The 26,178-nt window shown below is 33.9% G+C and overlaps 4 protein-coding genes across 7 annotated transcripts; 1 reads left to right on the top strand and 3 right to left on the bottom strand.

The window, feature by feature from the left end:
* Window positions 1–4,753: 4,753 nt before the first annotated feature.
* Window positions 4,754–5,905, top strand: LOC110684112 (zinc finger protein ZAT12-like). Its single transcript, XM_021860521.1, has one exon. It carries the CDS (start codon window positions 4,905–4,907, stop codon window positions 5,652–5,654), a length of 750 nt encoding a protein of 249 aa, XP_021716213.1. The 5' UTR covers window positions 4,754–4,904; the 3' UTR covers window positions 5,655–5,905.
* Window positions 5,906–9,290: 3,385 nt separating this feature from the next.
* Window positions 9,291–11,817, bottom strand: LOC110684110 (pentatricopeptide repeat-containing protein At5g66520-like). 2 transcript variants are annotated; one of them, XM_021860516.1, is made up of 2 exons: window positions 9,821–11,817; window positions 9,291–9,683 (listed from the first exon to the last, which is right to left on the bottom strand). In XM_021860516.1, exons 1-2 carry the CDS (start codon window positions 11,686–11,688, stop codon window positions 9,581–9,583), a joined length of 1,971 nt encoding a protein of 656 aa, XP_021716208.1. In that variant the 5' UTR covers window positions 11,689–11,817; the 3' UTR covers window positions 9,291–9,580. The 2 variants fall into 2 exon arrangements, with proteins under 2 accessions (XP_021716208.1, XP_021716209.1); XM_021860517.1 differs by having other exon boundaries at window positions 9,593–11,817.
* Window positions 11,818–12,646: 829 nt separating this feature from the next.
* LOC110684111 (ras-related protein RAB1BV-like) lies at window positions 12,647–16,180 on the bottom strand. Of its 2 annotated transcripts, none has more exons than XM_021860518.1 (9): window positions 15,967–16,180; window positions 15,650–15,772; window positions 14,596–14,668; window positions 14,393–14,493; window positions 13,826–13,891; window positions 13,508–13,605; window positions 13,317–13,379; window positions 13,133–13,225; window positions 12,647–13,047 (listed from the first exon to the last, which is right to left on the bottom strand). In XM_021860518.1, exons 2-9 carry the CDS (start codon window positions 15,720–15,722, stop codon window positions 12,967–12,969), a joined length of 648 nt encoding a protein of 215 aa, XP_021716210.1. In that variant the 5' UTR covers window positions 15,723–15,772; window positions 15,967–16,180; the 3' UTR covers window positions 12,647–12,966. The 2 variants fall into 2 exon arrangements, with proteins under 2 accessions (XP_021716210.1, XP_021716212.1); XM_021860520.1 differs by lacking the exon at window positions 15,967–16,180 and adding an exon at window positions 15,873–15,892.
* Window positions 16,181–20,983: 4,803 nt separating this feature from the next.
* LOC110684108 (U11/U12 small nuclear ribonucleoprotein 31 kDa protein-like) lies at window positions 20,984–24,960 on the bottom strand. Of its 2 annotated transcripts, none has more exons than XM_021860514.1 (4): window positions 24,672–24,960; window positions 24,357–24,477; window positions 21,733–22,775; window positions 20,984–21,601 (listed from the first exon to the last, which is right to left on the bottom strand). In XM_021860514.1, the coding sequence occupies exon 3, from the start codon at window positions 22,725–22,727 to the stop codon at window positions 21,990–21,992; it is 738 nt and encodes a 245-aa protein (XP_021716206.1). In that variant the 5' UTR covers window positions 22,728–22,775; window positions 24,357–24,477; window positions 24,672–24,960; the 3' UTR covers window positions 20,984–21,601; window positions 21,733–21,989. The 2 variants fall into 2 exon arrangements, with proteins under 2 accessions (XP_021716206.1, XP_021716207.1); XM_021860515.1 differs by having other exon boundaries at window positions 24,578–24,677.
* Window positions 24,961–26,178: the final 1,218 nt, after the last annotated feature.

The raw sequence follows: 26,178 nt of genomic DNA, 5'->3' as shown, positions 1-26,178 counted from the left end.
TCATTAATTGAACTCAACTGAACTGAATTGAGCTGAATTGAACTGAACTGAATTGAACTGAACTGAATTTCAACATAAGTAATACCAAGTACATTATTTGTGTTGAAGCATATTGATGAGTGTTTTCCATTGAGAAAAGAGGAAATTTAGTTCCATTTTACAACATAGAGGAGTTACTCTTACTATCACCCAATGACACAAATTATTCGTGCATGACTCTGATACCATGTCAAAAATAGAGAATAGGGAGATTAGTGTTTTGTGTTTTGTATTACGATATGCACAATATATTAGGGCTTATACATTGGCCCATTAATTATACACGATACAAGGCTTAACAAAGAAGTTTATCGATTTATTTACTTTATATAATTATTGGTAGGAAACTCTAAACAATCTAATTTATACTCCGTATTAAATTATTAAATATTATAGATGATATAAAATGGGCTAATAGGCAACCCAGATGAGGAAGAGGATAATTTGGTTCACAAAAAACAAGGTTAAAGTAGATTCCATATTAAAACCAATTTGTAATACTCCCAACATAATAATTTATGACTAATGAAAATGTGAATAAAATTTTCTCAAAAAAATAAAAATAAAATTGTCCCATCCATAACGATTTATTAGAAGAATGAATGTGAACATGAATGCAAAATGAAAGACAACTTAATGGCTACGACTTGGCGTCGCACCGCGTAGAATCGGTAGATACACTGGTGAGATTCCACTCTAATTTGGTGACGGCTTCAAACGTGGCACCCACGAAACCTCAACTTTTACTATACTTCTTTTGCATTACCTTTTTGCTGACTTGGCTCGCTTACAATCCTAGATTATTAGGATTATTATTTTCTTTAGTATTTCAATTGTAATAAAATTATTTAACAACGAAGTTTCTATGTTGCAAATAATACCCTACCAATACATAGTACTACGTACCATGCAACTCTTGTTTTTATTCTCCAACTCTTTCTACTTTAGGCTATATTTCTATTAAGTTTCTGTAAAGTACAATGAATAACTTATTAATAATGTGTGCCATTGAAACTTACTTAAAGTTTTTGGCAAAGATGGATCCGAAAACTTTGTAAAGGGTGGGCCGTATTAACTATTTTATCTGTGTTTTTACTTGGCTTGTTTCTTTTATCATGCTTGTCAATGCAAAACAATTAATAGCTTTAAATCTCTATAAGGAAAATTATAAAAGTTGGAGTACTATATATTACTTATAAAAGTTATATAATACTAGTACTTATGAGACGAATTTAAAAAGATCTCACACGAATAAATTTTTCCTTACTTATTATTTACAAAAGATGATCAAAGAAAAAAAGACACTACAAGAAAATAACCTTTTCGTAGCGATTATTTTAACTTTTAGTATGTAATTGCAACAAAAAGCTTTCCCAACGAATGGTCAAAAAAACATGCGTATGATCTTTACAAGATTCGAACATGCAACCTCAAACTCTTATATTAAATGTTTCACCAATAAGCTATGACATATTTTATGTATTCTTTGTCAAACAATATTTATATATCTAGTGTTGAAAAGGCTTTTCGTATCGATTTTTAGGATTTAGTGGCGATTGTAAATGATACGATTTCTCAAAATTATATAAATGTGTAAAAATAGTGTGGGTATGTATTATTATGCTTTCCGTATCGATTTTATATGGGAAAACCATGACGATTATAAAAATGATACGACATCCTTAATTATTTCACAAACATACTTGCATATTGTAGCGCGCGAATGAACAATCGCTACGAAATAATTGCTACGAAAAGTGATTTTTCTTGTAGTGAGAATGAAGGTAACAATAAGAATTATTTAAGTTGTGAGATTTGAATGAACCCCCTTTACCTAAGGCAGTAGATGGGTATGATTGACAAAAAGCAAGAACCAATGCAACTCAACTAATTTTTCTTATGCTTAACAAATGCATTAACTTAATACTCGAATATAAAACTACTACAAATTTTTTGGGAGGGGAAATCCGGCTAATGCTGGTTAGCTAATTGAATCACAAGAGGAGCTAGTTATTTTCATTTAGGTACATAACAAGTTTTTGCTTTATCTTACTCAGTACGAAGTATTAATTAAGGGCTTGTTCTCATTGACTGAACTCAGCTGAACTGAACTGAGTTGAACTGAACTGAACTGAACTGAACTGAACTGAAATGAATATTTTATAAGAGAAGGAAATTAGGAGCTGAACTGAACTGAACTAAATTTCAACGTAAGAGAACATACCCTAAATTTGATATTTATAAATAAGTATTTAGCTTGTTATATTTATTTGGATAAGGTTAAAATAAGTCAGAATATATAAATTGACATAGTTCAAGTATAATTGTAAAAGTAAGATTCTAACAAACCAAGGAGTTTTATAAAAATACATAAATTCTCTTTAACTTCAAAGAATAACTTTTCAAAGTATACATAGTTGAATAATATAAGACTATCATACACAAAATCTAGCTTGTTATATTTATTTGGAGAGCATAAGTGTGAATTTAAAGAAAGACAAATATGAGAAGTTTCTTGACAATAACTTGCCGGCCAATCCGCAGTTTCTTACAATCATCAAATTGTCAAGGTATCTAGTTCGGTTTCGTGGGGCTAATGAAATTTCGAGGAAAATCAACATCAATAGCTCTAATTTGAGATTTTTAATATTGAAAATTTAAAACTTTGACTTAGCTTACTTGCTATGCAACCTGGATTTGAAACATGTTTTAATTTATTTGTACACATCTAGCTTTTAGAGAAATGGTAAACCTTGGTCAGCTACATAATATAATAGTGATACAAGTTTGTCATGCTATCATCATAAACAAACCTATAGTTCGTAATAAACCAATTGGGTATGCATGCAGATTATTGTAGAATTTTAATTAATGAAGGGGAAAAACACGTACAATAAGGTGCAAATAAAATTTGAAATGTATTATTACATTTGGCTAAGGGAAATAATAATTATGAAAATAGTACACAACATATATACATTTGAGTCATTTGACATGTGTAATTATATATACAACTAATAAGTGAATGCAAATAAATATACACAAGTTTTGAGGTAATCTTATTATAAACTTAAGTGTGTACTTAAAGGATGATCAATAAATCATATCTACAACAACCATTTACATGCATTCTCATGTGTATTGTGTCGGGTGTGAATCGTGAGATGTGCACGAAACAATTGTTATACACACGACATATGACATTTGCGTGCATGTCTCGTGAGATTATGATTGCAGAACGAACATGACAGTTGTTATACACATTACAGCTGTCGTAAACACATGCAATACATGTATCGCCGGATTGTATGTACAATACACACAAAGAAAAGATAAAAGCGGACATGAGACGATAACACAAGCAATCGATCAATCACATAAGAAATACCCTTTATGGTTATATCAATCTATAATCTTTAGTCACATAAATGACACAATAGTTAATATGAGATCTAGATTAGATTAGCGTAGTAATGATGTCATCATATGTCTCATCAAAATTAACACACAATAAAATCTTTTTAATTAAGGGGCTAATAGTATACAGATTAACAGGAAACACAAAAAAGTGAGCGAGAGAATGAACGTAGTACAAATCAAGGGCGGGGGCTAAGGTAAGTGAGAGTTGACTAGTGACTACGCGCTTAGCTTCTACGTGGGGCACGTAAATTTCGTGGCGAATGTATGTAATGTAATGTGAATGGATGACGTCATAGTAGGCTACAAACCGTGTAAAATCCAATAGCTTCTGGAATACAGTACTTAATTAACTAATTAAGGAATAATTAATAATAATATTATTAAAAATTTAATATGTGGATAATTATAATATTTAATTTAAATAATAAATGAAGTAGTAGTAGTAGTAGCAAGTAAGACGTACGACTTAGCTTGATCCCGATTGGGCTGCCGCTGATGACTCTGTGTTGTGATTGGTCATACAATTTACGCCACCTAATATTTGCAATTTGCCGTACAATCACGGATTATCTTATGTAATCACATATCTCACTATTACAATGTAATTAATCTTTTCTCTTTTCTAAACTGCTTGCTTTAGTTGATCAGTTCTAGATGAGCTAGATAAGATAATACTAGTCCAATTCTATGACCTTATTCACCTTGTTGATATTGAATAGATATTTTTTGACTTATAAATTTATCTACTTAAATAAATAAATAAATAATAAAAAATATATTTATGTTTTGTCTTTTCATATACTACGTACTTCATAACATTTTAAATCTACTACGAAGTACGGAGTATATGCTTGTGTCTTCTAACTTTATCTTCATCAAATTAAAGTCAGTGATAATTTTAAAATTTTTTTATTTAAACAAATGTGTAATTAAAGTTATTAATGATCAAACTATCTATATATCTTATCCATTGATTTTTAATTAAATAATAATAATAATAATAATGAAATAAATAGTAGTGACTAGGAAAAAAAAACTAGTAAAATTTTAAATTAGCAATCAAATTTAGTACCGACTTGGAGATTAGTCACATGATAATCCAAAACCTAACAAAAGTCTACTTCTCCAAATCTTCCTACTCGTATAATATTAACTTAACGTCCAAGTCAAAAAGGGTATACCCGTAATTTCACACCTCAGACAAAACACTCTTTCCTTCTCTCAACACTCCACACACCACAAAGTCGGTTAATTCAGCTGGCACCTCACAGCCGCACTCTATATATACCAGCATCCTTGCCCACCAATTTACTTCATTACTTTGCTTACTTCTTCACAATCACTACTACTTGTATTCTCTCTCTAAAAATCTTTACTCTCTTTTTCTCTCTCTAAAATTCTAAAACCTTATTTTCTCTCTCTAAAATTCCTAAATCTAAAACGTGATGAACACGATAACAATGGTTAACAGAGGCGGCGCCGGAGAAATTGAGACTTCTGCCATGGCTAACTGTCTCATGCTTCTTTCTGCTCATTCCGCCGCCGTCAATTCCGTCGGAGGTGGAAATTCCGATAACGAAAACGGCGTTGGACGTATGTTCGCTTGTAAGACGTGTGATCGTAAGTTTTCGTCGTTTCAAGCGTTAGGAGGTCACCGTGCGAGTCACAAGAAGATTAAATCGCCGAATTCCGGTGATTTTTCCGATGATATGACGAGTTTTCCGGCGAAACCGAAGGCTCACTCGTGTAAGATTTGTGGTGTTGAGTTTCCTACTGGTCAAGCTCTCGGCGGTCACATGAGACGGCACAGAGAAACCCTATCTGCCGTCGGAGGTGGTTCTGCGGCGGCGGCGGCTGCGTTGAGTAGTGTGACTACCGAGGGTAGTATTGGAAATAGTGACGGAAACAATGGCGGTGAGAAGAAGAGGAAGATTAATAACAACGACGTCGTATCGGAGTTTCCAGTAATGATGAAATCAGGTAGTTGTAAGAGAGTTTGCTTGGATTTGGATTTGAATTTATGGAAGAAAAAAAAAGAAAATGTTGCTGCTGTTATTAACAACGATGATTATGAAATTGAAGAAGGTGAGATTGTTGAACAACATGACGAAAAATCTGGTGATGTGAAGAATAACGTTGAAGAAGAAAAAGATTTTCTGAAGCTGGAATTAAGACAGCCAATTAACTGCTGGTGATTGAGTTTGATTATGAAATCTTTGATTTAATTAGTGCTTAATTCGTTTTTATTAGATTAATTTTTCTGGTGTACAGATCATAATATTAGACCAGTTTTAATTAGGGGAAAATATTACGGAGTACAATATTTTTAGAATATAGTATGGTGAAAATTAGAGTTTTCGATTTTGTTATATGTTTACGTACACAGTACAGTTAGGCAATTATTATTTTATATTTTAATTCATGGGTTATTCTTTGATTTCTATGATATGTTTATTTTGTCAAAATTTGATTAATTAATTAATTTAATTACTTGTTGAATGCAATTGATTAGTTGTCTAGTATAGTAGTATAGGCCGGTGTATGAAATTTGCAAGGTAACGACACCTTTGCTTAATTAGACTAATTTTTAGCCTTTTAGGCCAGGTATTGTTGGTTTTCTAATCCAACCCTCGAATTTATATTCTTCTATGATCAAATTAACTTAGGGCCTATTCTCATATGTTTATTTTCAGTTCAGTTCAACTCCTAATTTCCTTCTCTTATAAAATATTCAATTCAGTTCAGCTGAGTTCAGTCAATGAGAATAGGCCCTTAATCGAGTAATCAATTACCCGATTAATACGCTATAAGGTTAAAACCCAAAACTTGTACCTAATTCGATTAATAAATCAGTAAAGATACGTGAGTACATACTCAATTAAGTGAGTATCTTGATTTGATTAGTAAGGATACGTGAGTACATATCAGATTAAAAGAGTATATGATTAAGTGAGTATATGATTCAATCAGTGAGGATACATGAGAACATAATATTCGATTAAGTGTTTATATCGGATACGTGAGAACATAATATTTGATTAAGTGAGTATATATGATTCAATCACTGAGGATACGTGAGTACATACTTGATTAAGTGAGTATATATTATTCAATCACCGAGGATAAGTGAGTACATACTTGATTAAGTGAGTATCTGATTCAATCAGTAAGGATATGTGAGTACATATCGGATTAAATGAGTATCTGATTCAATCAGTGAGGATACGTGATTACATATTCGATTAAGTGGTATGCTATGTATTCTTGATTCGCTCGATCATTCAGTGTAGAAAATTAAATTAATGAATAGATCAATGCATATTGTATAATTGGACTTGAAAGAAGTATATACTTGTTCAAACATAAAAGTCCAAATTAAAATACATACGGAGTACATGTTCCGTTAGGTTAAAAAATTGAAAATTTGAGTACACATACATGACTAGGTTAGCATTTTTTTTTTAATATTTTTTATTTTAGATTCATTACGTATGAAGTACTCCCAATTAGTAGATTTTTTTTGCTATTAGACACGTTTGAAAGATTGTAGAGTATCTTGGTATGTTAAAAAATAAAATTCATAAAGTTTTACTGGAGATAAATGGCAAATTTGATGGAAAATTTTTCCAAAATTCTTAAGCTTGAAAATTTTAGGCAGCGCCAATTGACTCCACAGGTTACAAATTACGGAAATACGGAGTATAACTTGGTCAAAAATTATGTTTTATCCAATATTCAATAATAAAATCTGAGTACCAAATACAATCGTATGCTACGGAGTTCATTCGCTTGTATGTTGAATGTTCTGAATCAAGGAAAATTGTACGACCTCATTCACATCACCTTATTTTTGCTGAAATGCTGGTCAACCAAATTAGTCTAAAAAAAATAAATAGCCAACTTCATTATATTCATATTATCAACATGTCCATTTGTACTGTCATTCCTCTTAATTCTGAATTTGGAATGCTAAGTGTATCTGCAATCCGTAATTGCTGCGAAAAATACGGGTAACAAGTTTATTTTCCTTTGTTATGCCAAAAAAAATGAATTGCAATTAATAAAGTATAATAACTCCATAACTGTTTTCAAAAAAAAAAAAAAAAAAAAGTATACTCTATAACTCGAACAAGTAGGATATATATGAATTATCGAACATAAAAGAAAATTAACATGAATTACATAAGAATCATGATGGTACATAATTTGATGAGAATTACGAGTACCTCAAATTCATTAAAAGATAGAATTGTCTCAAAACAAAAACAATAATATGAAGAATTAGGATGGTCGAGGAGAAAAAAGATTACATGGATATGGACGCATCCCCACCTGCTGATTATTATTCCTCTCACCCTCTCGATTGACCATAACTACACCATTAGAATTATTGGACTCGTTTCGGACCGATTTAGGCTCCTTAGGGTTCGAACCAAAGGCGTCGTAGAATTCTTCTTTATTGAGTATCTAAGAAGGAAATTAAACACATAAAAACATGGTTCCATATTAATATCATTGATAGATTAAAAACAATTTTTTTTTTTTTTTTTTAATAATAGAAATAAAAACTGCATAATGGTCTTACATTGTAGGAGAAGAACGAAGAATTATAAGAATTTTGAGGTATTATCTCCTGCAAACGACGTCGTATTTCAAGGAACCTGGCTTGCTCTGCCTCCATCACTCTTTGTTGTAGAGTCTTTAGTATTTCCATTGTAAAATTCATCCAAGAGTTTGGCTTATAAAATTAAAACCTTTTATAGGATATATATGTGTAGAAAATATGTAAATATTATATTTATGTTAATTGGTTAGTGCTAACTATATAGATTTTATCTTCCTCTTTTTCCAATTAAGATATAATTTCTACAAAATATTTAATTAACATTTTCATCATATTATTATCAATTGGAATAACTTTAAGAAAGTTCATGCATATCTCATATGTATACAAATCTTAGAGCTTTACCAAAATATTACTTAAATCCAAAAAACATCAGGCAAGGAGATACTCTATAATATTTAATTTGGTAAGTAGAATCAATTTACATTCCTACTGAATCCACACTTCTTAATGGTCACATTGTCATGTGATGGTGATTTGTAAGGCTTGGAAATTTTACAATGTTTGTCAATTACCGGAAAAAAAAAAAAAAAAAAAATAATAATAATAATAATAATAATAATAATAATAATAATAATAATTAGGTGGATATATAATAAATTTTGTACATTACCATGGTGTAAACTATGGAGTTCAATTATACTTCAAATTTTTGTTTGGATAATTTAATTTCACAAATCTCCTATTACTTTTTACCACTTACTAAAATTTTACAATATATCATAGTACGTAACCAATTAGATGTTGGTGTAGTGGTGATTAGGACTATACTTGGTAGGGAGGACTCATATTCGATCCCCACAATAATAATCGGGAGAGGACTGGAATCTAACCACCTAGAACTGATTCTCAAATCCGAATTAGCCCTAAGGATGAACAGGGTGGATGATAAGACATCAAGTTTTGAATGGGCTAGGTTGTAATTGGATTGGGTAGAAATAAGTTGGGCTGGAAGTGGGTTTAGTCGGGTTAAAGTGAATTCAAGTTCATATTATTCACTCATATTGCGGAGTACTAAATGTATTATACATCAGTGTCCTATCGGTTCTACATGATCTTATACGACAACAGTACGTATTTATAATAAATATGTACCATAATGTTCTAAATGCAAACTAAAGATATCCCCAAAAAAATTAGAAAATATAGTATCCCCAAAAAATTAAAAAATATAGTATCATACTATCATGCTAATCAGTTGTGAATATAGGCATAAAGAAAAATTACTCCTGTTATGATGGATTCTTGACCAGCATTATCACATATCTGAAGCTTAATCTGCTAGCACTCAAGCTCTGTGTTCTGAATTTTAATATCGATACAGCACAACTGTTAGATATATTAGATGTTCACAATGAATTCTTAAGACCACCTTCTGTTCCCAATCCTCCAATCCACGCAAGTATAATCATATAAGGCATCTACACAAGTCTCGTAATAGTGATGGTAAACTCAACAAAAAAAGCTACTGCGGGAACATCCTTTTCTGATGAGAGTTTACCTGCCTGACTGAAAGAAGTAGGATTCTTTGGCGCAGTTGAGGCTTTCCTTGCCCACTGACCAGTCGTTCCATATATAAAGTACTTGGCCTATCCAATAGCTGTGATGGAACTCGCGGTGAGGGAACCATTTAGAGAATCACGAGACAAGGCAAATCTTACCAATAACAACAGATGTACATATATGAGCTAAGCAAAATCCATGTGCATCTATATGACAATAAAAGCCATATCTTACCAGAATTCATTGCAAGAACATTCACCATTCTTGAAATGGTGAAAACGATTCCTATCCCTCACAATAATTTCGCGATCAAAAGCCTTGGAAATGAGTTTACTTGCTTGGTGACAATCTCTACAAACTCTCAAGTTCTTGGTGATGCGAATGGTTTGCCCTGGTTTAGTCTTCAGTAGCCCAAATGCTATGGCAAGCTTTTCACTATGATGATTTAAAGGGTTCTCCTTTTCCTCTTCATCAATATCTTGCAATACTCCATCCGTGTCAGGCACATAACCTAGGCTTTTTATTCTCTCAAGCACTTCATCAAGTTTAGAGTATATCTCCCTGCTTTCAGGGTGAGCCCTTCCCCCTGCAATAAATTCGCTGACCATGCCTTCCATTTCGATCACTGAAAAACCTGGAGCCTTTTTCACCCCCCTATCATTCATTAACCTCCTGATCTTAGCAACATCATCCCATTTGCCTGCAGTTGCATAGAGGTTGGCTAATAGAACATATCGACCACTGTTATTAGGATCTAGTTCAATCAATCTCTTCCCAAATTTCTCTCCTAGCTCGAAGTTTCCATGGATCTTACAAGCTCCAACAAGGGCACCCAACACCCCAGCATCAGCTTCCATGGGCATCTCTTCTTCAACAAGCTTTCTGGCCTCCTCCAGCAATCCTGCTCTACCAAATAAATCAACCATGCAACCATAGTGCTCCATTCTTGGTTCGAGTCCATGAACTTCAGTCATATGCTTGAAGTAATGGCGTCCTGTTTCAACCAATCCCGAATGAGCACAAGCACTGAGAACGTTCAAGAAAGTGATGTTATCAGGAGCAGCTGCTTCCCTCTCCATAGCCTTGAAAATCTCTATAGCTACTTCTCCTCTTCCATGCATTGCAAAACCACCAATCATACAGTTCCATGTAGAAATCCCCTTTGAAGGCAGCTCATTGAAAACTTCAAAAGCCTTTTCCAGGCACCCACACTTGCAGTACATGTCGATAATTGTCGTTGCAAGTTTTGTATCCATCTTTATGTCATTCTTCTTGATATATCCATGAATCCACTCTCCTTGCTCCAGAGCTCCTAGCTTTGTACAAGCAGACAGCATACTAGCTATTACATACCTATCTAATTCTACATTTTCGGTCCTCATTTCATTGAACAAAGCAAACGCCTCGTGGAAACGATTATGCTGCACATATGCAGCTATCATTGCATTCCAAGTAGCTGAATTTCTATTAGGCATTGACCTAAACACATCATAAGCATCATTTACAAGACCCAATTGTGAGTACCCACTAATCAAGGTAGTCCACGAGACAACATCTCTTCGTGGCATCTTATCAAAAACCCGACGAGCTTCCTCTAATAACCCAAAACTCACATACATATAAAGCAAATTGTTCTGTGAAAACCCATCATTCAAAAACCCAAACTTGACAACATGGGCATGAATTTGCTTGCCTTCTACAACCCAATTATCAATGCAACAAGCTCTAACAAGAGAAGGGAATGTAAAGTTGTTAGGAAAAACAGAGTCCTGCAACATTCGCAAGTACAAAATCAAGCATTCCCTAGCCAAATAACATTGCAAATAACCCCTGATTAAGGTGTTGTATATAAAAGCATCTGGTTGGGGCATTTTATCAAACAGTTGGTGGGCATAAACCAAATCACCAGATTTCGACAAAGCACAAAACTTGATAGCTCTACCCATTACATCGTTGTCAGATGAAAGGCCAAGACGGATGATTTGGGAGTGAAGTTGCTTCAATTCTGCCATGGACGAGCATTTATCTAAGCGTTTAGCTGGGTTTGGGTTACTGGGTGGAGCAGCAGCAACAAGTGCAGAAGATATGGCAACAGATATCATCTCTTGATTTTCTTTATTTATGCATTACAATTGAAATTGTAAGATTTAATAAATTGTACTAGTAACAACTAACAATTCAGTGAAGTTTCATAACATAATCAAACAATACTGGTACAAGTACCAGTATGTCCTAAAACCTTTGCCAAATAAATAAATAAATAAATAAAAGACTCAAGTACGTCGTAGTACTTTATTGTTTCATTTTAGTTGTCACGTTTTGACTTCTATCATTATTTACATAAGTAACTTTGACTAATTTAAAGTTATGCATTGATAATTATGGGGTTTGTTCTCTTCAACTTAATTTTAGTCACTTTAGCGCCAATCAGTTCAGTTCCTAATTTTCTTCTCTCATAAACAATTAATTTCACCTTTATTCAGTTTAGTTCAGCTTCAAATAGTTCACTTTAGTAAATCAAGACATACCCTACATCCAAATAAATGGGTATACTAATGTATAGTAAAACAGAAGAAGTAAAGTATAAATGGCTGAAAACCAAAATTGTCAGGGCAAGCTAGCTAAGGAGTTCTAAACTCCAAACTTCTTGTGTAACCTTTTTTTATATTCTTACATCCAAAATTTTAGAACTAGCAAAGAAAAGAATTCATTACCCCTATAACTATAACAAAAATCTCTTGCATCGCCACTTTTCATGTTTCACCTTTCTTAGAATTTTTTTTAGCTTATTTAATCCAATAAATACTACGCATTTTTTTTCATTAAATTTACAGATCTTACCCTCTACTCAACTAGTGTATGATCAACCTTTTTTTTTTTTTTTTTTTTTTTTACTTTTTCTCTCGCATCAACAATCCCTCCAACCTTGTGATGGCAATTGCTTGGCTAATTAGTCCTTAAATCAATTTCAACTTCGAATATGGAAAACCTTCTGTAGAAACATAATTCCCAACTCAAAACACTAATGATTTGCAAAGCTAATCTTAAAAGAAAAAAAAAAAAATTGTAAGAATGATTGGTAATTTTCAAAGCTATCATTGAATAGAGGCTTTGTATCAATGTATGGCTAAAACAGGATTTAATTAGACAAGCAAATGAAAAAATAAAAAAGAAAAGGGGAAAAAAATGTCACAGCCTCACAGGAACAACTATACTAGTTGATTAAAAACTATCTTTGGCACACTAAAACAGGTTTAAGGAAAGAATGATGGTAACAAATATTACAAGCATCCATCACATTGTCATAACAATCAGATTCATCTGTTTTGCACACATAATTCCACTGAACATGTTGCCTTGTCCAATCAACTGCCGGCACCTTAAGAACCGCAGCAGGCTGATTTAGCAGCTGCTTGGCTGCCTGATTGGTCGGCTGGTTTAATCGTAATTGACGGTTGAGCCTGCAATTAACATTGCATACGTACATAAAACAACCAGCAATGAAACCAAAAAAAATGAAAATTTCTGTAAGATGCAGAATCCTACCTCTTGCCTTGTATCAGAATCTGCAAGCCTTTGCTTAATGTCTCTCGCTATGGAAAAGAAAACTTCCTCCACATTTAAATTCGTCTTTGCACTCTGCAAGGATTATAATACTCGTTTAAAAAAAACCAACTAATAATACCACGATACAAAGCTATGTAAAGCACATCCCAAGCCATTTACTTACAGTTTCGAAGAACTTAATCCCATACTCATCAGCTAAAGCCTGTCCCTTGGCTGTCGGCACAGCCTGAAGAAATGTAAAAGGAAATATAATTGATACAGAGAAACCTGAAAGGCTTGTTTTGTAGGCCAAGCAGTCATAACTAAAATGCAAGTCTTGCAAGTTGAACTCCAAAAGCCTAAAATATTCCTTACCCTTTTACTCTCATCCATGTCAGCCTTATTCCCTACCAGAATCTTGTTCACATTATCAGAAGCATGCTGCTCAATGTTGCGTATCCAGTTTCTAATATCTGAAAAAAGAAGCAGCTTAACTTCAAAGGGAAAAGTTCATCTCTAGTCAAATGAATAAACATGGACTCAGCCAATAATAGCACCAGCTAGTAACATGGACAGATTTCTAACAACATAAGAAAAGGCCTTACAGAATGCAATGATCTCAGAGAGCCAAGGTATATTGCTAAAATAAAAAAAAATGAAAAAGAGAGAGAGAGAGAGAAGAGAATATATTACTGTTAAATGATGACTCGTCAGTTACATCATAAACCAACAGAATACCCATGGCTCCACGGTAATAAGCTGAAATTGGCAAAAACAAAGGTCAAGTCACTGGTAAACACAAGTAGTTTTTAGATATTCTCCCTCCGTCCCATAATATAGTTCATGTTTTCCCATAATATAGGCCAAAATGTTGTTCCTATTTCTACTTTTGGATAATATGTAAATACCATTATACCCTCACTTTTTTTAACTTCATTCATATTACTTCCTACATTATCCTTAAACTTTGCACATGCCTTGTACTTTTCTCCACTTTCTCTCTAACTTTTGTCTATAATTGTACTTTTCACTTTTATTAACGTACTTCATCCACTCATAGTCTTAAATACCGTGAAAAAACACAAAGAGGAACTATATTGTGGGACGAAGGGAGTATATATATACTACTATTATCAGAAAACATTTAGATTTACATGTATGCGCAGAAGACCAATTTCCTTAAAATGGCCAACACAATAGTATTCATTTGTTACGCATACAAACAAATATTTAACCACATATGCAAAACTGAACCATTACCCGTTGTGATAGTCCTGAACCGCTCCTGACCAGCAGTATCCCATATCTGAAGTTTGATTCGCTTGCCATCAAGCTCTATGGTCCGAATCTTGAAATCAATACTGCACAAAGAAATGCACAGTATAGAAAACTGAAGAGTCTGTACAAATTCTTATCTGTCAAATCAGCAATAATTAACCCCATGAACCTAAGTAATAAAATACCCAATGGTTGTGATAAAACTTGTTGTGAAGGAACCATCAGAGAACCGCAAGAGGAGGCAACTCTTACCCACACCTGCATATGTGATTGGCATGGTGAAAACACATCCACGATACTAAAAAGGTATAACATTTATTACAAATTTGACAGCATTTCAACAGTTACAAAGCAGAATAACTAAGCAAGGAATATAACTTCTAAGCATTTCACTGTAAATGATGTAGAGCAGAGAAAAATAATGAATTCAAAGCCATGCCAATAAGAGTATAAGACTATCATATATTCATATGCTTCAGAACTCTTAAAATAATTACTATACACTAATAGAATCTATTGCATATTGTCGCACAATAAAGGCTCCAGAGATCAAGGTGCCATGCCATTACTACTAGTGTTGATTTATAAGGCACTGTTAGAAATGTGAACCTTGGCTCAAGGTGCCAACTGCAAACCCAGAGTTGTCATTATAAACATGCTACACAAGGTTAATCATGCAGATATAACAAATCGCAGCAAAGGTTTAGAATCAGCATCAATCCTACTTGAAAGACAGTCTATTTCCTCTTTCTCTTCCATATCTCACAATCAAATGGCGCCTGAATCAAAGCACTACAGGTATACATGTTGGTCATTGGATGTTCCTTTCACATATGAAATGCAGGATCCAAAGACTAACTGGAGTGATGAGCTGAATATTAAGAATTCGTCATAATAAACACGAAACAGATAATTAGTCATCTTCAAATTGAACTAAGGCCATCTGATTTTATCAATTTATTCATCTTCTAATTGAAATTTCTCCTATTTCAACTACAACAATCCTCAAATCATCATTCATTCCACAATCATCAAAAATCATGCAAATATCTACTAGAATATGGCAACATAATTTGGCACTCATTTTCACACATTTTTTTCACAATCGCACACCAGATCCATCAAAACACACACAATGCCACAAATATCATGAATCAACGAATTCGATAACAAACTCAGAAACAGTCAAAGATCTAAAAAAAAAAAAACACATTTTCAATCAAACAACAAATACATTACCACTGTCGCCGATTAAAAGGAGTTTGATGAGATAATCATAATCAGCGCGAGCTCTCACAGGTGGAGCAGCCATTAATTAAACACCTCCAGAAACCCTAGAAAAACTTTCAATCAAATATTCTCCTGCAATTGAAATCCAAAAAACAACAAATTTAAAATTAAAATCGAATCGAAAAAATTAAATTAAATCGACAAAAACAACAAAAAATCGAAGAAAATTAACTAGATCAGAGAGAAAATGTGAGACATAAAGCATGGATCGGCCATGAAAATGTGATTGATTGAAGAGAGAAATTAATTTGGAGAGAGAAAATTACCAAAAGAAAAAAAAAAAAAAACTTAGATGAATTAATAATAGTTGAAAAATGAGCTTAAAAATTTCTGAAGATGATCCTCTCTTAAATTCCTGGTTTGTCAAAATCGGCGATTTGGTTCGGAGATAAAAGAGTGGAGAGAGAATAGAAGGAAGTTGAGATGAACCGGCCCTCTTTTATTATTAGGAAAGATTATTTTTTGGTGCTCCTCAATTGAATCAATGAATGGAGCATTGCTAACCGATTAGGTGGCACTTCGGGTAATTGTGTTTTTTTTTTTTTTTGGTATCAAAATTAGGATAAATATAAAAATTATTGAGATCAATTATTTTTAAAAAATATTACTCCAAGGTATGACATTATGAGTAGACAAGTGGATAAAATTGTGATTCAATTTGCTAGTTATAAACTTATAATATAATATTGTAGTATGATTTGTCTACTCATACCGAGCATTATTTAATAAGGCTTTGTTCTTTTGAATTTTTTAGCAAATAGAACTGAGCAAAGTAGAGCAGATCAAACCATAGCAGCTCAAAAGAACAGGGCTTAACATGTATTTTGAGAACGAAAATAGATAGGATACTTGTAAATGAATAATTAGCTATCAACAACACTACATTTTATCTCTTAGTGATTTTCAAGTAAATTTGTCTATTTACCTCTACTAATCATCATAAAATACATGTTGATAACATATGTTGCACACTTATTAAGAATGGAGTTACTATTTTGTTATAAATAAAATTACTAAATTTTTTAATGTACAGTTATTTCAGGGCAATTTGTAATTATATGGACTAAAGAGAAAAACTATTGTTGACATTTCATAATCTGTACAAAAAAAAATTTTTTTTTTTTTAGACAGGGTCAACTGTAAATATTTAATTAGTCATTGATAATTACAAATTTAGGAATTTAGGACGAATAAATTGTTGTACTGTTTTGAATTTTTTTTTTCAACACCTATTATGGTCTGACTGGTATGATGTTTGGGGCCTTGGGGATAACTGGCATTTTTACAATAGCACTAATGTGAAATCATGAAAATAAAGATGGAGAAGCATTTATAGAAACTTTTAATTCAAGTGGTTGGACCTTAGGGACCATATTAGGTTGGGGCCTGGGGGCATACAAAGGAGACAACTTATGTATATTGATATTATCGTTGAGCTTATGTTGATATATATTATCGTTGAGAATATATTGGTATATATTTCGTATTAAAATAAGGATGTGTTCGTGTTCGGCAAAACTGTGGAGGTGACCATTACCTGTAGGAGTAAATGTTAACCGTCAATAAGTTGTTAGCTATTATACTCGTTTTTACTAATAGCGTACAAAATTCTTTTTAATTTAAAGTTGACTATTTATCATGTTTTAAACGGATATGTAAGATGCAATTCTATGAATTTAGTCCAATGTGCTATATCGATTTGTCATACCACTATACTAAGAAATTATGCGTCGTCTAATAATTTTGCAAGTAAAAGAGAACAGAGAGAATTGTTTATGGCTCTATACCATCTTCATTGGCAAAATTCAGGGCATGTTCATATTTGCTGAATTGAGCTAAACTGAACTGAACTGATTGGAACTGAACTGAACTGAACTAAGCTGAAATGAGTATTTTATGAGAGAGGGAAATTAAGAGCTGAACTGAATTGAACTGAAATGAAAATAAGTAAATATGAACAGGCCCTCATATCTATCTCACAAGACCGAATGCTTCCACCCATATCTATCTCACAAGACCGAATGCTTCCACCCAGTCAACCAATTGGTACTCCGTACACGGTGAAGAGTGAAGAACCATTCTATGCATGGTGAACGACTAATTGAAAATTGATGCACAACGTTCAAATATTTTGTAAATTGAATAAACTATTCTTCGTTATTAAGGATACGACTATTAAGTAATTGACAATGTAGACATAATTGTTACCCTTAAGGCATAGTATAATAAGAAAATAAAAAGTATTGAGAAAATTTAGAGTGTAATCAATTGATTGTTAGTGCAGTGGTGATTGGAACTGTATTTGGTAGACAGGATCGCGTGTTCAATCCCCCGCAACAATAAATGGATGGGGTCTGGAGCCAAATTACTCAAAACTTATATTTGAATCCGAATTAGGGCCTGTTCATATTTACTTATTTTCAGTTCAATTCAGTTCAGTTCAGCTCTTAATTTCCTTCTCTCATAAAATATTCATTTCAGCTTAGTCCAGTCCAGTTCAGTTTAGTTCAGTTCAATACAGTTCAGTTCAGCTCCAATCAGTTCGGTTCAGTTCAGTTCAGCTCTGTTCAGTAAATATGAACAGGCCCTTAGCTCAAAATATGAACTAGGTGAAGGAAAAAAAATGATCCTATTATGAATTTATAATGTAGATAGAGATTCAAACAAATTATATTTAGAAAATACGTGTAACAAACTCTTTTATATTAGGCCTTAGCACTATTCATAAGAATTGAGTGGTACTTTTGAAAAAGTAGGGATAGCATTTCTTTCATTTTTTTTTTTTGGTGCTTAGAGAGCTACAATGGCGGGGGTGAGAATCGATCTTAGGATCTCCTGGAACCGACAGAAAAGCTCTAACCACTTGAACTATCTCTCACTCTCGCATTTCTTTCATTTATGGTCGCTCATTCATTAACATTCAACTCAATGTTCTCCTAATTTGTAAACACGAAGAGATGCCTGGGCTTATTGCAAAATTAATAAAAAATATAGTCCAAACTCAAAACTCAATGCACTAAATTAAGTAAAGATTCTAGCATTAAAACATGGTTTCCAAGATTAAATGGTGGGAGCTATAATTACTAGAGGCGCAAAATTGGAGGCTTCCATGTGAGAAAATTATACAAGAGATATGCACATGTTAGTTGTTCCTGTTCAAGAGGAAACATGTCAAGAACAATTATTGCCTAAAACCCCCCATCAACCCTTATTTTGTCTGCTATTGCATTTGTGCTCATCTTCCTATCTATTTGATGTTCAAAAAGTTGTCCAGCTTATGCAAATCAGATCACAACTTTTGGTCGAATTTTGATGGTCTTTTCTTGCTTTTTTTTTTTTTCATTTGTCATAGTGGAATAATGCCAGTGTTTTTGACACATATTAATGCTCTTTTTCTAAAACATGATTGGTTGATTATAGGTTGGAAAGTAACAATAATGTTTTTAATTGCATTGTTTGTTAAGGCCAAAAAACAAGTAAATTACAAAATTATTCTTAAACCTAAAAAGTCCTACACTCCTACTTCCCTCCTAACATCAGCCCTTAGTTTCCACTCTTTCAATTGCTTTAATTGGGTTGATCCTCTTAGATGGCATTGGGTTAGGCTGACTAGAAGAAGATATGGCCTATCACAAAAAAATGCAAGGCATGACATGGCATGACAGATTACTATACGTTTATATGCATACTTAGACATAAGCTACCTTTATTTTAAGGGAAGGACGGCAAGACACATCATAGCTCAGCATGAAATAATATCGCAAGTAGAACACAGTAAAATTGAATTTAGACACGCAGGCACAACATGACCCAACATGATCGCACGTGGGCTTGGGCCGTGCAAGCACGACCTTTTAAAAATTTTGTCACTGTACAAAGTACGTGGGTTGTGGGGTGGCCAAATTAACCCCAAAACACATTGGCTCATCATAAGGAATAACCTATAGCCATCTTTGGATCCTCCTCATCATTCAAAATCTAGATTTTTCGATGCATTCTATATTTGTACACTCCTCTTTTTTCCCAAATAGGATATGCAAAGAGATTCGATCAGAGAGCACCGGCTTTACAAAGTGCTTTATAATCAAGAAAGAAATTAAAATGGTGAGAATACAACTCATACAGTACAAACTCTTAAAGAAGTTGCTATAAATTCACTTCATGTAGCTACAATATACAGCTATTGGTATGGCCTCTAATGTTGACGTCTGCCGTATTTAAAAATACTCAAATTCACTCATTCATTCATTCTTCTATGCATTGTCGATTCGGTGGGTGTACATTAAAGTTGCAACATGGACAACATCAATGACAAAGCATGAAAAGGTCAAAATAATGCAATTTTATCCTTTTTGACAACAATTGGTAATCTATATACATTAAACAAGGTGGTATTAGTGTGATGTATGAATAAAGATATTCAACGTCTATCGCTTTATCATGTATTGTTAAGTTAATCAAGTTGTTTATCTTATTATGATGAGTGAGTTAGTTGTCACAAAGCAAGCTACTTGAATTATTGTAATATGATTGTATGACTGCTCCATAAAAGAATAAAATATCTTACAAAAAATGTAACACCACTAGTTCTCAAGTAAAGATACAAGGGCAAGAAATCACAAAAGTAGACCTGAAAATTTTATGACTCGAAATCAAATTATACGTCGAAAATGAATGTATGTCAAATTAAAGCAGCATGTAAAATTATTACAAAGATTAATGGATTGGAATACATAACAATATTGACAGGTGTTTAAATCGAGATATTTACTGTTTCCACAAATGAATTTTCAAGTCCTTATATGCTTCTTTTTTGATGATTAAATTTCATTTTATAATTTATGCCACGTCAATAGTTTGATATTATGTGGAAATTGGAATCAACCTCCAAGTGGAGAAAGGGGTATGGTAATGGTTGTATGGTGTATACAACTATGCATGCATGTATAAAGTGTCTGTTTTCAACTTGGGGCTTGTTCAATAGGATTGTGCCTATCAATTGCCCTTGGCATGTGCATGAATGGTGCGCCACTGGGGACTTCTCTCGCCAATCAACGCGAGAAATTGGCACCAGGAGACAGGAGTCTAGCAAGTCCCACTGTCAAGTTCTTGCAAGAATGAGTATAGTCCATGTAAACAATTTTGTCTCGAGGATTAGGCTTTTATCTATATAGTCGGACAACTAAACATGTAAATTCTTACGTGATGTGGCGTAATTCTGATGTGTTTATGGGGCCTTATTGGGGCGTAATTACAATGTGTTTATGGAGTGCTAAGAAACAGTATCACACAATTAAACTGTCTTGAGTATCTGCACGACATATCCTGCTAGAAGTATTACATGATTAAACTTCCTTACTGTAATTTCAGAATAGGGTAAAACAAATAATGGGGGAACAACGTTACATAACCAAATTTGGGTCCAAACAGCTGCCAGCAAACAACTATTAAGTAAGTCCTACAATCCAGATTTGGTGAGCTTTAGGTCATAGCTCCTAGTATTTTTCATCTAATCCCATTAATACCAAAATCAGCCTTCATTTCTTCTAGAAGTTGCAGATCACAAAATGTGCCACTTTTGATTGCCCCACATACCACAAATGGGGGTATCATTTTAGCATCAAACCATTCAAATCTAAAACAAGAGGACAAGGAGGAGGGTAAGGCCATTTCTTTTTCTTAGCATACTGCAGAAAGGCACGTCCAAGTGCGGGTGAAAGCTGGGGAGTCATAACCTCAAGAGTCAAGACTCAGTCTCATTCTCAAGAATCTAAACCGGTGTGGACTAACCAACATCAAAACGAGGGCTGATAACACCACAGTTGTTTAATCTTCCATTCAGTTCAATCACTATCTTTCCGGATCTGTGGTCATCGACATACTCAAATTCTCCAATGTAACCTGTAGAAAGCAACACACAACAGCCAATTAATGATACATACAGCAAAAAAAGTTAAGGACAGATGACCTATTAAATATAATTCCCCAAAGGAGGCCGAACCAGTAATGACAACTGTATGAAGAGATCATACCATGCCCATGCTTTCTTGCATGACAACTAGAAACTTGATAATCACTTTTGAGGAAGGCCTAATAAGCAACTGCCTTTTACCTCCCTTCTCAGCACCTCCCAATCAATTGTAACGCTAATAGTGTGACTTGAAGTAGATATGTGACAACATATCAGGACAAGAAAATAGTTTGGATTTCTTATAATTGAAGGGGAATTTAAAGAAAAGAAGGTGGTTGATCATTTTGACAATTACCCTAAATACAATATACAATATGTTCAATCCTCTTCCCCACTTTCATCACTGAAATAGCTAGCTTTTTTCACCTTCTTCCCTTTCGCCAATCTCTGTTGTTCGTCATGCCCCATTAACAACCTTTGATCAGCATCACTATCAACCACAGAAGCCCAATTATCCTCCTCAAACGCGACCTCTTCCTCATCCCCTTCTCTCTCCTCCACTTCATCATCCTCCTTCCTCCTCTGCTCCTTCTCTCTCCTTCCCTTCTTAGGAACAGGACGCTCTCTGGGACCTAGCTGATTTTTGGGACACTCATAGCTCAGATGGCCTTCCTCCCCGCACTCATAACATCTAGACTTGTCCTTATAAACACGACGACGTATAAATTCAGCTGCGCGTCCGTTGTCTGAGGCAATCGAAGCTCTTAGGGTTCGGCCGTTGAGGATTTTTTCGTTCATCTGGCGGGCAGCAGAAACAGCGTCATCACGGGAGACGAAGAGGACAAAGGCAACGCCACGGCTACGGCGCGTGGCTTGGTCCTTAAGAATGGTGACACGAGCGACTTTTCCAAAGGTGGAGAAGATGGTGAAGAGGTCAGAGTTAGTGAGGTTGTAATCAATGTTGCTAACATAAACAGTTGACTTAGAGGGAGCCAAGCCACCGCTGCCGCTGCTGCTGCTGTGCTTGGTGGTGGTCGAAGCAGAAGCAGTAGAATGAGCAGCTGTTGGGGTGGAGTACCGATAGTAGAAGGTATCGTCTTCATCACTGTCAGCCATTCCCTTTGTTCTTGGAAATTGCTGGTTCTTAACAAATTCAGCAAATACCTACAAATTTTGATGAAATAGTTTAGTTAAGCATAATTAATATCATTTGGTAGTCTCCAATCAACATCCCCTACTCAGTTTCAACTATATTTATAATTATTTAGGCCATACTGTAAGAATTTCATAAGCTTATTGTGATACAACATATAAACACAGCATAAAGATTTCAAAGCTGTATGATAAAAGACAATTCTAGCAATGGAAGCCAGAATTATGATTCACAAGACTTAACCATCTACATAGAACTTGTAATAAGATTACACCAGCACATAATACACAGAGCAAGATTTCACAACACACAATACGATACAAAAGTGAATCATGAGTTAGTAAAAACCGCAATAAATTAGTCTCTTCAGGCCACAATATGAACCAATCTGGAAAGAGAGCATCACCAGTTGCTTAACTAGATATAGTAGCATAGTCCTACCTTCAGTTTCATATACTACGTATTTTACAACTTTGGGTTATTATTTGTGAGATATAAAATATTCCAAAGTTGCAAAAAATATGAAACGGAGGTAGTATATAAACTGCAAATAAGACACCAACTAACACAATTTCATATATTGGAGCTTCACTTCCATTGAAATGCTCCCTTTATGACACCAACTATTTGAATGCCCTCACAAATTTGACAACATTTCAACAGTTATAACACAGAATAACAAAGCAAAGAGTTTTAGAAATTTCACAGTAAATGATGTCGAGCAGAGGCAGAGAAGAATAATGATTTCAAGTCATGCCAATACGACTATCATATACTTCGTAACTCTTAAAATGATTACTGTCACCCACTAATAGATACTTAAGGCATATCATTGCACAATAAAGGCTGCAGAGACCACCCATGCCATTTTTACTAGTGTAGCTTTTAAAAATTGTAAACCTTACGGCTCAAGGTGCCAAGAACCCAGAGTTCTCACTTTTAACATGCTACACAGAGTTAATATATATATAACAAATCACAGCAAAGATTTAGAATAGCTGCTAACAGAGTGAAACCTACTTGGAAGACAGTCAATTTTCTCTTTCTCTTCTATATCTAACAATCTAATAGAGCCAATGAAACAACATAGCACCACAATATACATATTGGAGGTTGCCTACATAGATGAAATGCAGGATCCAAAAACCAACTGAAGCAGTGAGCAATGAACAGAATTTTAAGGATTCACCGTATATTCTTAAAGCAACAATTTGCACACAGCAAAAAATGATGGAAGATATTTCCATAGGAACCACAACACATATCCTTTCCAAACTATACAGTGAACACGGTAAACATATAGATGACTACGAGTTTCTCAAACAAAATACACGAAACAGATAATAAGTCATCTTCAAATACAACTAAGGCCATATGATTTTATCAATTTATTCATCTACTAATTGAAATTTCTCCTATTTCAACTACAACTATGGCAACATAATTTGGCACACTTTTTCAGATATGTTTTTCACAGTCGCATACCAGATTCAATGCCAAAAATATTACGAGTCAATCAATTCGATTACAAACTGTCAAACAGTCAAAGATCGAAAAAAACCGCATTTTTAATCAAACGATAAATACATTACCACTGTTTCCGATTAAAAGAAGTTTGATGAGATAATCATAATCAGCGCGAGCTCTCGCAGGTCGAGCAGCCTAATTAAACACCTCCAGAAACCCTAGAAAAACTTTCAATCAAATATTCTCCTGCAATTGAAATCCAAAAAACAACAAATTTAAAATTAAAATCGAATCGAAAAAATTAAATTAAATCGACAAAAACAACAAAAAATCGAAGAAAATTAACTAGATCAGAGAGAAAATGTGAGACATAAAGCATGGATCGGCCATGAAAATGTGATTGATTGAAGAGAGAAGTTAATTTGGAGAGAGAAAATTACCAAAAGAAAAAAAAAAAAAAACTTAGATGAATTAATAATAGTTGAAAAATGAGCTTAAAAATTTCTGAAGATGATCCTCTCTTAAATTCCTGGTTTGTCGAAATCGGCGATTTGGTTCGGAGATAAAAGAGAGGAGAGAGAAAAGAAGGAAGTTGAGATGAACCGGCCCTCTTTTATTATTAGGAAAGATTATTTTTTGGTGCTCCTCAATTGAATCAATGAATGGAGCATTGCTAACCGATTAGGTGGCACTTCGGGTAATTGTGTCTTTTCTATTTTTTTTTGGTATCAAAATTAGGATAAATATAAAAATTATTGAGATCAATTATTTTTATAATATATTACTCCAAACATTATGAGTTGACAAGTGGATAACATTGTGATTCAATTTGCTAGTTACAATATACTTCGTAGTATGATTTGTCTACTCATACTGAGCATTATTTAATAAGGCTTTTTTTTTTTGTTCTAACATCAGAGTCAATAGAACCGAGCAAAGTAGAGCAGATCAAAGCATGGCAGCTCAAAAGAACAGGGGTTAACATGTATTTTGAGAACGAAAATAGATAAGGTACTCGTTAATGAATCGAGGGATCTTCGGCCTAGGATACCTAGTTCAGGTATGGTGGCCACTCTTTGTGGGGAGATTGCTTCAAAATTTGATATCTGTTTGATTTTTGATGAGGCTTGGTCGTCCTTGGACAATTCGGCTGGTGCGGGTTGGATTTTTCGAGATTGTGATTCGCCTGTAGTGCGAGGAGGGAGTGCCCGTGCTTCTTTCTCCTCTTCAGCTCTCCATTCTGAGTTACAGGCTTGTTACTGGGGGTTAAGACATGTATGCGCAAGGGGTTTTCGTAGAATCCTCATTTTCTCTGATTGAGAACCTCTTTGTATGACGTTGGCCCGGAAACAACGTGACGACATTTCTCTCTGCTGGTTAATTCAGGATATTCGGGCTCTTTTGGCTACTGTTGAGGCCTGCAAGATTCAGAAAGTTCCAAGGCAATGGGTATCTCCAGCGCATTGGTTGGCTGGGAAGGCTCGTGTTCGGGAGTTTCTTTTTTGGTCTTTTTAAGTTGTTTGTTTTTCCTTTCTTAGATCTTACTGTCAAAAAAAAAAACACTACATTTTATCTCTTAGTGATTTTCAAGTAAATTTGTCTATTTACCTCTACTAATCATCATAAAATACATGTTAATAATATATGTTGCACACTTATTAAAAATGGAGTTACTATTTTGTTATAAATAAAATTACTAAATTTTTTAATGTACAGTCATTTTAGGGCAATTTGTAATTATCAATTAACTTATACTAAAAGCGAACCTAAAGTGACACTTGTCACGATGTTATAAAAAAATTTCCCGCCTTTTTGTCTTTCTTTTTTTTTTTTTTTTTTTTTTTTGCCAAATTTTAATGACTTCCATTTTATAACCTACCATAATAATTATTTCCATTTTGACAACACATTTAATTCAATCATACTCAATTAATTTTTTTTTCTTTT

The sequence above is a fragment of the Chenopodium quinoa genome, unplaced genomic scaffold (assembly GCF_001683475.1).
Source record: "Chenopodium quinoa cultivar QQ74 unplaced genomic scaffold, ASM168347v1, whole genome shotgun sequence".
In the NCBI taxonomy this organism is placed as follows: Eukaryota; Viridiplantae; Streptophyta; class Magnoliopsida; order Caryophyllales; family Amaranthaceae; genus Chenopodium; species Chenopodium quinoa.
This window is presented reverse-complemented; position numbering and strand designations above follow the sequence as displayed.

Excerpts from the sequence above, each read along its gene's own strand:
- LOC110684111 (XM_021860518.1), bottom strand. The coding sequence starts at position 15,722 with ATGGCTGCTCCACCTGTGAGAGCTCGCGCTGATTATGATTATCTCATC. Across the intron at positions 13,606-13,825 it reads TGACGAGTCATCATTTAACA|ATATTAGAAACTGGATACGC; the intron begins GTAATATATTCT and ends TTCTTTTTTCAG. Across the intron at positions 13,226-13,316 it reads GGATTAAGTTCTTCGAAACT|AGTGCAAAGACGAATTTAAA; the intron begins GTAAGTAAATGG and ends TAATCCTTGCAG.
- LOC110684108 (XM_021860514.1), bottom strand. The coding sequence starts at position 22,727 with ATGGCTGACAGTGATGAAGACGATACCTTCTACTATCGGTACTCCACC.
- LOC110684110 (XM_021860516.1), bottom strand. The coding sequence starts at position 11,688 with ATGATATCTGTTGCCATATCTTCTGCACTTGTTGCTGCTGCTCCACCC. Across the intron at positions 9,684-9,820 it reads TGTTCTTGCAATGAATTCTG|CTATTGGATAGGCCAAGTAC; the intron begins GTAAGATATGGC and ends GTTCCATCACAG.
- LOC110684112 (XM_021860521.1), top strand. The coding sequence starts at position 4,905 with ATGAACACGATAACAATGGTTAACAGAGGCGGCGCCGGAGAAATTGAG.